Source organism: Oenanthe melanoleuca, chromosome 9 (genome assembly GCF_029582105.1).
Source record: "Oenanthe melanoleuca isolate GR-GAL-2019-014 chromosome 9, OMel1.0, whole genome shotgun sequence".
Classification (NCBI taxonomy): Eukaryota; Metazoa; Chordata; class Aves; order Passeriformes; family Muscicapidae; genus Oenanthe; species Oenanthe melanoleuca.
In genome coordinates this window covers 2,460,191-2,473,411 of record NC_079343.1, presented here as the reverse complement: position 1 = coordinate 2,473,411, position 13,221 = coordinate 2,460,191, and the positions used below count along the sequence as shown (strand labels likewise).

At 43.9% G+C, this 13,221-nt stretch overlaps 1 protein-coding gene across 1 annotated transcript; it reads right to left on the bottom strand.

Annotated features, from left to right (window-relative positions):
- Nucleotides 1–1,476: 1,476 nt before the first annotated feature.
- On the bottom strand, nt 1,477–12,057 carry AMER3 (APC membrane recruitment protein 3). The gene is made up of 2 exons (XM_056499329.1): nt 11,940–12,057; nt 1,477–5,066 (listed from the first exon to the last, which is right to left on the bottom strand). The coding sequence occupies exon 2, from the start codon at nt 5,043–5,045 to the stop codon at nt 2,031–2,033; it is 3,015 nt and encodes a 1,004-aa protein (XP_056355304.1). The 5' UTR covers nt 5,046–5,066; nt 11,940–12,057; the 3' UTR covers nt 1,477–2,030.
- Nucleotides 12,058–13,221: the final 1,164 nt, after the last annotated feature.

Sequence of the window (13,221 nt, the reverse complement as noted above, 5' to 3'; positions counted from 1 at the left end):
AAGGTGAGTAGCTAATGAGCAGAACCACCACAAATGCAGCATGGTTTTCAACAAAAAATGGGAAAAAACCAAGATCAGTTCTTTCAGTTGAGAAAAACTTAATTTACTGCTGAGCAGATCATAACTAAACAAGATGTTTGTTAAGGATATGGAAGACTAACAGTCTCTAGCCCTTAACTTCATACAGACCCATGAAAAATATCCCTCTCTGCAATGGGAGACTTGTTAGTGGGCAAGGTCATTTTCACAATGATGTAATTAGAAAAGCAATAAAAGTATAAATAGGGAGGCTGAATCTACCCAGACTTGAAAATGGAAGGGTGTTCTTGCCTCACACAGAGAGAGACACTGTCCCTTTTTGTTTGTGCTGCTTGGGAAGCCTTTAGAGATGACCAGAAAGCAGTCACACTGCTGTGAGTAGCAAGAGCCAGAGAAATGTTGTGTTCCCTGTATCCTTTTATTCAATAGTGAGCTGTTCCTCAATAGACAATAGACAGCTGTTCCCTGTCCTGGCCCTTGCTGCAGCTCCTCTTTGTCTTGCACCCCCTCCAGAGGGGCCTTCTCAGAGGCCAAGGCTGGGCAGAGTTCAGCCAACCTGTCAGATTTGGCAGGGCACATGACAGAGGATTTACCCACATCTCCTACAACAAATTCCTCTCAGCAGCCAGAGGCCAGAGGATTTCTCAGCTGGCACAGAGTAGAGCTCTCAGTACAGACAGTGCCTGCTCTGGCCTAAAGACTCACGTTACAGGCCGAGCTGAACCAGCACAACCGCTGTGTGCTTCAGCAGTTTCTGTTTTGCAGCAAAGGTGTTTCTCACCCTATGTCACAGGGCAGATTCTGTGAGCATGGCTGGAGGGTTTTAAAATGCTTGAGGTGCAGCACAGACCCTGTAATCCCTCTCTTGAGAAGCATGTCAAGCCTTGCACGTGGAGAATGCCTTGGCTTCCAGCCTTGCTCTGCCATGTCACAGTTTGGCCAGAGACCGACTGCACCTTCTGAAGAAACACTTCAGGTTTGGAAGAAGGAGGACCATCCTTTTGATGCACCAAGGAGCACCAGCACAGCACTGTGGCCTTTCCCTTGTGCTTGCGAGCACACTATATGTGTGCATGTGTTGGCTTGATGTGGCCAGAAATGTGTATTCTATCCCCATCTGTTGGAGCTGGGTGGGGCAGTGACCCTGATCTCCTGGCACATATTATCTGCTAATGGGCCATCTTTAAACCAGCTGGGGCAATCATCTTTATCTTTCCCACAGCCCATCCTCCCTCCAGGAAGATATCATCTGCTGCTGGCCCATTGAGTCCCAGTGCCTGACTGATAAAATTCCATCATCCCACTGGGAGATGCTCCAGCCAGGGGAGCAGCCAAGCCTTTCCTACCCAGATAAAAACTGAGATTTTGAGCACCAAGGCAGCCTTATTCCACTGAGTTCCAGAGGAAAACCAGACCTTTCCACATCATCCCTGGAACTTCAGAGGAAACTGCACCTTCTACAGGAGCACTGCTCCAGCTGAACCACATCTGCCACTGCAGGAGGATGCAGCCACCATTGAATGGGACTGTGCCAACACCCTGACTGACTGACGGGTGTCAGCTTGGATTCTGACTCTGGCAGGGCTGGGATTGTTCTGTGTAATACTGCATTTCTATTTTAATTTTCCTAGTAAAGAACTGTTATTCCTAATTCCCGTATCTTTGCCTGAGAGCCCCTTAATTTCAAAATTATAATAATTTGGAGGGAGGGGGTTTACATTCTCCATTTCAAAGAGAAGCTTCTCCCTTTATTGGCAGACACCTGTCCTTCAAACCAGGACAGTGCACCTGCAGGACAGGGCATGTCTGCACTGTGATTTCACACAGATCCCTCCCTGGCTTTCTCGTGTGACCCCCTGCATAAATGACAGACTCTGAATCCCTCAGGCTCCATTGCTGTAAGTGTCCCTCTGTGAAAAGGGAACAGATTGAATTGTTTCACATTAAATTTCACCCTTCCCCTAAGCACTCACCTTCTCCACGCAGGTGTGTCATGGGTGGTTCCTGGCTGTCACTGCTGTATCCCAGGCCACTGCCTCTAGGAGAGGGGACAGAGCAGTCCCTGCAGCCAGGCCATGGCAGGGGCTCTCTGCACAGCTCCAGGGCCCTGGGCTGCCCTGTTTGGCCTCCTCCAGCTGCAGCGAGTTGGACAAACAGACAGCAGTGCTGTGTGAGCCCTGCGAGAAGGGACCAGCTATGTCTGGGCAGACGGAGTTAAAGAGAGGTAAAAATGTTGGCCTGCTGAGAGATGTCTCAGGGCCAGAGTCACTTGGACTGAGACCAAAGTCCTTTAAATAGGAGAGTGCTTGATTGTTCAGCTGGGCATATTCAAAATTCATCTTGCTTTGAGTAACCTCATCTAGGATTTTTGCTCCACTTTTCTGATCTTCAGAGCAAATTTGCTCCCCATTTTGCTTCAAATGATACAAGCTGGCAGTTTGGAAACTTGTTTCATAGTTGTATTGGTTTGTGCTAGGAATACTGGGACATTCTGGAATTTGAGCAATGCAGCCACATTCATTTTGCAACAATAATTTTTTTTTGTACTGAGACATCTTGTGAAGGATACTGTTCATTTCATTCCCGATGTGTTTGTCTTCCAGGTGCTTGTTGTCATAGCTGATTTTTAACGATGCCACCTGTGTCACACAGTGCTCTAAGAGCTGCACTATGTTAGTGCTGCTCTCTGTTGGTGTGGAGCTCATGTAGCTATGGAGGTGACTGAGGGTTAGAGGCTCTGGTGGTTTGTCACAGGAAATGGAGAGAGAGTGATACATTGGTTTATTTCTGTCTTCCCTCTCAAGGGGATCTCGCAGTGAGGTCGCAGCAGTCTTGTAGGAGTAACATGATTCTACTTCATGATTATCATCTAACAAAGGATTTTCAGAGCTCTGGGAGCCACTCTCTCTGTTCAGCTTTTCTGGCAGTGGGTTTTTATCTCTGGATGCCTCACATCCCAATGAAATTGCTACCTTCTCATTCTCAGTTGAAGATGTCTGCAGATTGTCTCTGTTAGCCTGTGATTGTGGTGCATAACTTGATGATCTGGTGGTTTCCACAGTCCCAGGCACCATAGATAAGTCCTTTTGGTGACTCCCTTCTCTTCCTTGGCAATCCAGATCAGATGTGCTCAGGCAGGAGTCCAGGCTGTGGTCTCTTCCAGTAATGTTTACTGAAGAGGCCTGGGTTGCATGTTTGCTTTCCTCCAAAGGCATACATTCATTAAAAGTATTAGATTCTCCCTTGCCTGGTGTCTCCTGCTGAGCTTCTGTGCTCCTTTTCTGCCCTGGACTGTGACTGGGCAAGATCAATGAATCATTAGACTTTTCCGGCTGTGACTGAGGACTTGGAAGAGAGTCAGGGGAGGAGATGAGTCCCGAGTGTTTTCGTAGCCAGTTTATTATCCCCATGGTCAGTGAAAGCTCAGTATCGCAGAGCTTCAGCAAACATTCCTTGCCTTTCCATGTGCTGTGGAAAAAACCCTGGCTAATGATGTCTAGAGTTGGCTGGGAAGCCATGTTCTCCTCAGCTCCAACATGAAAGCTGTAAATGGACAAAGGGATTTCTATGGCTTGCTCTGAAACACTTTCAGAGGCACACAAGTCATCATCAAGGATAGGGTTTACTTTGACTTCGTTTGGGTCATAGAAGAGCTCATAAAGGGCATCCCCACTGTAGCTGTCTCTTGGAAACCTACCTGGGACACCAGGGGTCTGAGCTTCCTTCAGCTCATCCTCTTGCCCAGGAGAGAAGGAATCATAGTAGCCTTCATCACTCGTGGATGTGGATTCCTGGTTTTCACTTTTCGGCGTTTCTGTTTCCGTGGAGCTGTCTTTGGAATTGTCCCCTTCTTTATCAGGTGACACCTGGGGGTCTGTGACCAGTACAGCAGCCTGACTCCTATCCTTTTCTGTCTCAGAACTGGGTATCTTCAGCAACTTCTTTTCAAACAGAGCACTCTGATGCAGCCTTACTGATTTGTTGATGTTGTCCCAAAACTTTGCAAATTCCACTGTCTCATTCTGGCCAGGAGAGGCCAGCTGCTCCACCCCACCTTGGAAGGAGCCCACGCCAGGGCTGTCTTTGTGCTTGCTTCGCCTCAGCAGAAGGTCTTTGCTGCTCTCCAGCTCCAGGTGAGCAGAGCTCTCATCAGCAAAGATCTCCCCACAGCCAGTGAGGGAGTCAAAGCTCTTCAGGGAGGCAACATCTTCACAGAGGGCATTGCAGTAGTCATAGGAGGAGTCAGACTGCAGTTCACTGTCTGAGCAGTCCTGGGACAAGCAATCAGCTGCACAGGTTTCTCCTGTTTTGAAAAGATACTTTGCAAGACGTCCAGACAACTCGCTCTTGCAGCCTGGAGAGGACAGGTTCTTGTCCTTCTCCACCAGAAATGAGAGGCTGTCTGGTTTATTTTTCCTTATATGAAATATATCTCTGAGCCCTTTCTTAGATCTCTTGAGGGAAATCCTCTTCCTGGGAATGGTTTTTGCGACAGCTGGTACAAAAGGCATCTGTGGCACAAAATTCCTGTAATCGATCATCTGACTGCTGCATGCAGACTGGCTGGGGCTGACCACACACTCCTTCTTACTGCTGGAGCTGGACATCCCTGAAAAGCTGATGCTATTGACAAGCCTGCCCTTGCCCTTTGCAGAAAAACCCTCCTCGCAAGCCCTGCTGCTGGGGCTGCAGTGCTCTGCTTTGTCTGCCTCAGCAACACAGTCATGGGTTTTGCTCTTCCTTACCAGCTTGTAGGAGGAGCTAGATGATTTTTCCAGGTTGTGGCCACCAGCTCCATTCCTTGCTGCTCTGGTAGAAAATCTGTAGTTCTTGTGTGTGGCCAAACATGCCAGCTGGACTTCAGCCACACTTTGGTTTCCCTCCAGAGCTGCCTTTTTGTCTTTGCCCATCTCATCTTTGCTGCTGGTAGGAGCTGTATGCACTGGTGGCACTTTCTCATGTTGCACACTGGATTTTATGAAGGTCTTCCCTCTCTTGAGCTCCATACTGCTTCCTCACATCTGTTTCTGGAAAGAAAACATTAGAACTCAATTATTGTGAGGTTGGTGGGTAGCACTTGTAAATTTTGAAAGCTACTGGAGAACAAAGGAAGGGACACTAAGCATTGTAAAATTGAGCTTCTCTGCCATCAGACATTTCCATCTTTGAGTCATGGTACTGCATGAGAAACAGATTGAGTGAAACTAAATGTGTTGGCTGGAAGATTTAACATGGAGAAAACAGAGCACATTGTGGGTTGGTAGTTGAGGCTCAAGAACATTTTGTCTGTTAGAAATAAACAGATTTGCATTGAGGATTAGAACTTCAGGATGGCTTTTAACAAGGTAAAGGTCCTGTTCTGAAGGTAGAAAAGACATCAGTGAAAAACAATGCCTGAGAAACTTCAACATGCTAATGTGTGTATCAGGTAGGCAGCAGTTCATAGATCTGTACCTTAGAGGAGGACAAATACCTCAAGTTGGGAAATTTCCTGAGAAAACAGATCAAACTTTCAATACATGATACTCATTTTATATTAAAATAATCCTTATCTGTGAACAGAAAATCTATAAACCTTGGTACTACCCTGGAAGCATGCAGGGACTGAATTAATGATCTTGCTCCCCTCTGAGCATAATATATAATTTTCTACACTACTTCTTTTATTGTAAAAAATCAAAAATGCCACATTGAAAATCATTGTTAGTCATGTCAAAAGTGACACTTAAATTTACAAAGACCAATGTAGCTCATAGAGGCATTGCCACATTAAATCTGCACTGTGCATTGATTAGCTGTTTCTAAAAATACTCTAGTACCTGTATCAGTGCCAGTTTCAGGCTCTGCCTATATAGTTTAGTATTGAACCTGTTTTATGTTTTCATAAATCTAATTAGTCATTAATTATTCTAGCCATGTCATTTCAGTTTTCTGGCAATTCTTTCCTAGAAAGATTTGATCCTTTCCTGTCATGTGTCAACTTGAATATTGAGTAAGTCAATGGAGTTCCATTAAGGTAGGTCAGGGACAAAGCAAGACCTACCTAAAAGCTGTTGGAACAACCAGATTTTTACTTGGGAAACAGCACAGTAACTCCAGGTCCTGTTCTTGAAAAAATATGCTTGGGTTTCTCCTGAATGAAACCTCTTTAATGAATTATCTTGGTTTGATTTGGTTAGACATAACTAAAAAAATTGGAGACACTGAAGATGAGATTTTAAATTCAGCACCAAGCCTGGGCTCTGTACTCCTAAAATAGAACTCAGTGCAGTTTTCAGTCCATTTGGAAGTATAACAGCTGTCTGTAGCCACCAGAAACTTCCCAGTTGCCAGGCCTTGCTGGAGCAGCCACACTGACCAGTACCTCACAAGATGTGGGACTGTGCATTTGGGAGCACTTCTCCAGCAGGCAGATCAGTGACAGCCCCTTCCTTATAGAAGCTGCAAATGAACAGGTGATTAGAAACATTTACAAACAAATGTAGGTCAGTGACAAAAGGCAGAGAACATATGGGCAAAGTGTGAATATTTGACATGTGATGGAAACGTGATGGGTCATAATAGATGGGCATCTATCAGTGTGATTGAGATGCTGGCACATTCATTTGCACTTGGCACTACATGTGAGTGTTACAGAGCATTCTTAATGAAAGCCAGTCAACATTTTACTACCCTGTCAGGTATCTGGAGTTCACTGATCCTGCAGGAAACTTGTTTTGCATATTTAGAAATAGGTCACTGGGACACGATTACTCCTCTGCTGAAAAGCAAGGTGTGAGCAACAAGCAATTCAGCATGCAGAACTCCAGCAGGGCTCTGAAAACAATCAGGAACAGCTGATGCAAGGCCAGTTACTAATACCCCAGAAACAGTGTCTGACATCTCAGTCCTTTGTAAGTGCAGAAATAGGCTCTGTGTCCCTGATGCTGCTGAGAAGCTCCTCAGAGGTCTGGGACATTGGCAGTGCCAGCCTTACAACAAAGTTATATAGGACTCTCTGAAGTCCTGCAGCTGCTTCTGCCCATTCTGAGTATTAAGCAAAGGTCACTTTTGTAAGATATTGCATACTTGGGAACTTTTCTGCAGATGCATTAGAAAGGTTGTTAGGGATAGATTGATTTACTGACAAGTATGAAACACATTAAAGCTAAGAATTTAGGATGACATTAGATAATCTTTGGAATAAAATAATGTTTGATCTGAATTGTATCTCCCTGATAAGAAACATGTTTGACAACTGGGTCTAAAAATTTCAAGGTTTGTTCTTCTGTCTTTTTTTTTTTTTAAGTAGATTAACAGTTTTATCTTGAAATCCAAAATGACCCAACTAGCATTTTTACTGAGAATATCTGTAGTATAATAATGTAAGATACACTGATGGTAGCTGATGCTGCCTTTTCAGTGTCTTCTGATGAGGAAAAACATGTTAGCTGTTGTTTTATTTTTGTGGGGATTTTGTGGTTTGGCTTGTTGGAGTTTTTTATTATCTACTATATATAATCACGAACTTTGTATTCTAATTATTTAATGTTACTACTTATTCCCATATATTCTATATATAATACTCCCTCAGGGTCCATGCAAAACTTAGTATCTAGTTCATTGTGTCATCCTGCTTATTCTAAGACTGTCATATCTTTGTAAAACTTCCCCATTAAAAATGTTAATTTATATGAACAAAAAAAAGGGAGGGCCTCCTAAGTCAACTCTTTGAGGGCTACTCAGGACAGACTACCAGAGTCTGCAGATTTTTTTAAAACATTCATCTTAGATGCTGTTTTGTAACTTCCCATACTCTGAGTTCCTCTTCATACTCAAGTGATGTAATCTATCAATGAACCTCTTTCCTAAAAGAGACCAGAAATATTTATGTGATGATTCTCTCATTCTATATCTATTAATTCTTTTAGCCCTTTTGGTTGTAATGGATTATACATGATACCTTTCTATCCCCAGAAGCTGTACCAGTGAAGTTAGAAACAGATTAAAGTTCTGTAAGGGAAAGTAACCCTCCAGTGGTTATGTAAAACTAGATCAAAATTCTATGAAGAATTATTACAGCCATTTAAAACATAGTACATTTTTCTGGGATTTCTTGATCCATGCACTCAGCTACACTAATGTGTGTCTCTGTTCCTTTTCAATTATTCTTCTCTTGGGCTTGCAGGGTACCACTGCTCCCACAGGGATAAAAGATATATGAGGGTCTGATTTCCATCTTTGCAAAGGAAATAGAATTTGCCATTAGAAGTCACTGAAAAGAACAGAAACCTGTGGAAACTAGCAGTCAGTGTACTGAGAATGTCAATGTTTTCTTCATTAATTACAAGATGGTTTTTTAGTATCTGCAAAATTGCTTATGGAATGTGTTTAAATAGAGGACATCCTTAAATCTTACACTGGGCTACAGTTTAGTTGTCTTTTACAATAAGGCTGGGTGTAGCAGCAGCATTGAGGCTTCCCATCCACAGTAAACAGCACTTTTTATGTGGCATGATCAGACCAGCTGCTCACTTTTTGGATTTCACAGGTGTCTAAGCAGGCAATTAGATCTGGATTTGAGGCTGATACTATAATGGAAATAAGGTTTTCTTCTGAATTTGGATAGTATTGCTCATAAAATGCAGAGATACTTCATGTTCAGACATCTACCATCTGGGCAGGCTGTGTCACAGCCTTTTCACAAAACCAGGAGGTTGTACTGTGTCTGTGATTCATCTAAAAGTAAATTAAAGTTTTAGAATGGAAAGATGAACACATTCCTGTGGGCTGAGGAGACTTGATTTTAGGACAATCAGAGCAATTGCTTCTGGATCTGGGTTACGAGGACTTGAGCAAGACTGAGTTAGGTAACTGTTCTAATAAGAGCCATATTCAGATGGCCTAAATCCTCCCTAGGTCCAACACACAAGGGCCAAAGAGTGGTACAATGGAGCCAGATATTCATTAGGAAAAGGGGTGGAGGCAGGATTCAAACTGTCCAGATATTGCCTCCATCATGTGAGTCAAAGAGAGGGGTCACATTTGCCTCTGCCCATGGCCCCAACACTTTCTGCCAGCCATCCACAAGGTTCCCTCTGTGGTGGAATGTGAGACAGACTTGCTTGGGGTTTTTGGCTGGGTCAAAATTGTTGTTTCTTGCTAGGTGATAACACAGTAGAAAGGTTTGTTTAGGTTATCTTCAAAGAAAAGGTAAACCATCAGTCCTCTTCCATGTAATTCTAGGAATACCATCCTACTGGGAAGGTAGAAGTATCTGTTTCAGTGAGGCTGCATGGATAGAAATAACACCATTACAAGGAAGAAATTTAGATAAAGTCTCCAGCTTCGGCAAGTTTGGCTCAAAAATAATGTTGCTCAAGTAGAAAAAAAAATGTAATTGAAGTTCATTTATTTCAAAATCTTACCAGCTATCCAGCTTGGACTTCTCTTACTTGCTTGTTGGATGTGTAATTTATATGTAATTTTATATATAATCATCTCTCTTGGAGACAGAAATAGGTGAAATACAGTGGTTATGAAGGGGAGATAGGAGTGTTCCTTCTTTACATTTATATCACTCTTACAATTGGCAGGTTGTAGAGATGGTGCCTTGCTGTCTCTTGCTAAGCAGATTTCTGCATGTCACTTGGCACCTGAATTTCAGCTCCCTCCAAGCATTTTCCTTTGAAAAATTTGATAAACACTCAATAGTCTTTTAGACTTTTTAATTCAAAAATAAGGAAAAACCTCTCTTTGTACTGCTTTTGTGTTTTCAGATAGAAGTTTGGAGTGAGTCCAAAATCCCTTTTCCACAAGTGGCTTCATATCAATCAGACTTAAGATGCTGAGTATCAGAGGTACCTTTGAAAATGTTACCCTGCTTTTCCATCAGAAATCATAGCATAATTAAATTTCCTGAAAGCATCTCTCTGGTTTGGGTATATGGACATACATTAAGATTCAGATCCATGCATTTTAAGACAATTTTTTAAAAAAATATTTCTTGATAAAGCATGTAATGTGAAAGGGAAAAAGAACAGAGTACTCTGGGAGACTCTCCCAGTTCTTAACCTCAGGAGGATTTTTACTGTCCACCAGCTGGAAGTCCTAAAATACAAAAACAAGCAAGCATGAGGTGGTGAAAGCCACAGCTACTTTTAAAGTCAGTGAACACCACTAATTTTAATCTTTAGTATCTAATCAATTAGCAGTGCATAAGGAACAGCTGCTGCTCCCAGAAAAGTGTGTGACAGGGGGAGATTTTTGGGATAAGACTGTTTATTTACAGGCAAAAATATGAACTCTCTATCTGAGAAGATGAAAGTTAATAATGGAAATGCTTACTAATAATCATGAACATATATTCCACTCTGTTAATTTGATTTTTAATTGCAAAGCAGAATACATCTTCCTTGCCAGAGGGTAGTGATTTCTCACTGCAGTTATCTTAACACTGTTTCTAGCAAGAAAACCGAAGAGGATTTTAAAGCAGAGCTCATCTTCTCCCTTAAACTGATTATCCTGCTACTATCTCATCTCCATTAGAAAAGAGAAGAACTGGGTGGGAAGGATGGAGGATGTAATCAGGGACAGTCGTGATTCAGGAAACAGCAGAATGTTTATTTTTAAAGGCGCCTGTGTGACACACAAACCTGCATTGAGATCATGCCTCTCCTTAGGAGTGCTCCTCTCATCATCCTTAGTGCCTGTATCTTATCATTCCCCTTCATCATTTGTCTCTCTGGGTAACCCAGGATGCCTAATTATTTGCATATACATTTAGGTCAGGCTTTCTCATGAAGAACCAGCAAAAAGCATATTGGTGTGTTTTTAATTCAACTCTCACTCCACTGAACACACAAAGTAAAATCTTACACTCCCCAGCAGAATACTAGAAAGATGTGTAGTTAAATGCTTAATCTTATTAGCAGTGTGCTATAGGGAAGTCTGAACCTTCCTTTAAGCCCTGACAACTGTTTCGTGGAGCCCAGGATTTTTCATAGTGAAATTAACCACGTTTCTACTCCCAGCACACTGTCCTGCTGTGGGCAGACAGGAGGGATCCCTGGGGGCTCAGCAGCACCCACAGCATCCCCCAGCCCCATCTGGGCACCCACAGCATCCCCCAGCCCCATCTGGGGTACCCACAGCATCCCCCAGCCCCATTTGGGGCACCCACAGCATCCCCCAGCCCCATCTGGGCACCCACAGCATCCCCCAACCCCATCTGGGGTACCCACAGCATCCCCCAGCCCCATCTGGGGCACTCACAGCATCCCCCAGCCCCATTTGGGGCACTCACAGCATCCCCCAGCCCCATCTGGGGCACTCACAGCATCCCCCAACCCCATCTGGGCACCCCAGCATCCCCCAGCCACACACGGGGTGTGTGGCAGGGCAGAAGGAGGCTGAGCCCATGACAAAAGGAGGTTCCTCTGACAAAACCTCTGCACCCCTCACTCAGTTTTCTTCTCTACCTGAGGCTGAAAGAAACGTAATTGGCTTGAAACGTTCCAATTACATCATGTAAAAGGGCAGCTTTAACTCCTGCGCAGGGAGCTTCCCAATCATCACCTCAGTGCCAGGAGAAGGCAGCACAGCAGAAATTTCCACTGCATACCTGAGAAACAAACAGGGCTTTTTTTTCTTGCCCTGCCAGCAGCCTGTTGGTACAGACAGCAAAGTGTTAACACTGACAGCTTTGGCTGTCCTCAGTAATTTATTGCTTTAAAAGGAGATAGGATATGCATTTTTACAAATACAGACACAGACTTGCCAGATGTATGGAAAAAGAAGTAAAAAACCGATGCTTCAAAAACCTCATCCCAAAATAATACTCAGAGTCACTGTAAGTGTCAGAGCAAAAGAAATGCCATTGCACCCGAGCAAACAAGGCAGATCACAAAAATTCTACTCACCATGTTTTATCACTGAGCAGAAATCCTCTGTCTCCTAGCCTTGCTCCTGAAGCTGGTCTTTATCCAGAGGCTCCTGTGATGCTTTTCAGATTCTGAGGGGCTGGACCACTGCTGCTCTCCAGTGTTACTCTCCACCCCCTGTCTTTTCCTCCTCCTTCTTCCTTCATCCCCACCCCCTCCTTTCTCCAGCTTGTAGCTTTTTCGTACCTTACACAGATTCTAAGCTTCCACATGGAGCTTGATATAGGAAAGATGCTTATTTCAGCCATCTGCTTGATGCCATGGAAATGCCTCCTTTGCTTTAGGAATAAAAGCAAGGAGGTAAGCACGGGAGTTTCTGAGCCAGCATTTTGGTTCCTCCCTACATGGCTGCTTATTCAAGGGAGGAATACATCCAAATTAATTTCATTTCTCACGTGTTGCTTTGTTTCAGCCTAGCATTCAGGAAAAGTGATCTGAATGTGTTTTGGTTTGTATGATGCTTCACTGGCAGGGTATGCAGGCTATTGGACTGTGCCACCATTTGTAGAGCTTGAGTAAAAGCTGAAGATAGAAGGGATTTTGTGTGGAAGCAAAGTGAGGTGAGGGGAAAGAATGACTATTTCAGCTGCCCAAGGCTGGAGTGCCTGTGTAAGCCTCATACTGACTTCAACAAACATCATTTCAGTCTTCTGCTTCAGTGTGCAGCAAAAGCAACAGCTGATGTTAACATCATTCTTTGTTATATAGATGTGTTTATTACCATCACAAACACCAGGGTTCTAATTTCACAAAAGTGTAAAGCTGGCATCCTTCCCCCAGCCCTCTCCCCTGAAGGGCTCCCAAACTGATCATATCTTGATTGTCCCATTGATTCCTATCTAAGTCCTTTCCACCAGCTTCTCAAGGCCTCCTGCTCATTGAAACACCTCTGCTGGGGGCACATAGGAGCACTCTAAAATGGAGCAGTGACTTAATCCACTTTGGTGGCTCTCCTGTGAGTGCAGAGCTGCACTCAGGATAACACAGCAGCTGCTGCAGCCTGGGGTATCTGCAGGGAAGCTGCCCTCCTGATGGAGGGGCTGCTTCACAGCTGCCCCAAGGCAGCAAACAGGCAGCTCTTGGATGGCTGAGACAGGCAAGGCCAGTCCATGGAGGCATTTAGAAAATCTCCAGCTCTGCATGAGCTGAAAATGAGCATTCCCTCTCAACTGGAGAGGTGCATCAGTCAGAGAGCTAATCTCTTCTGTCCCCACAGCACAGCAGAAAGGGAACAAAAGCCTTAACCTGCTACCTGTTCTCA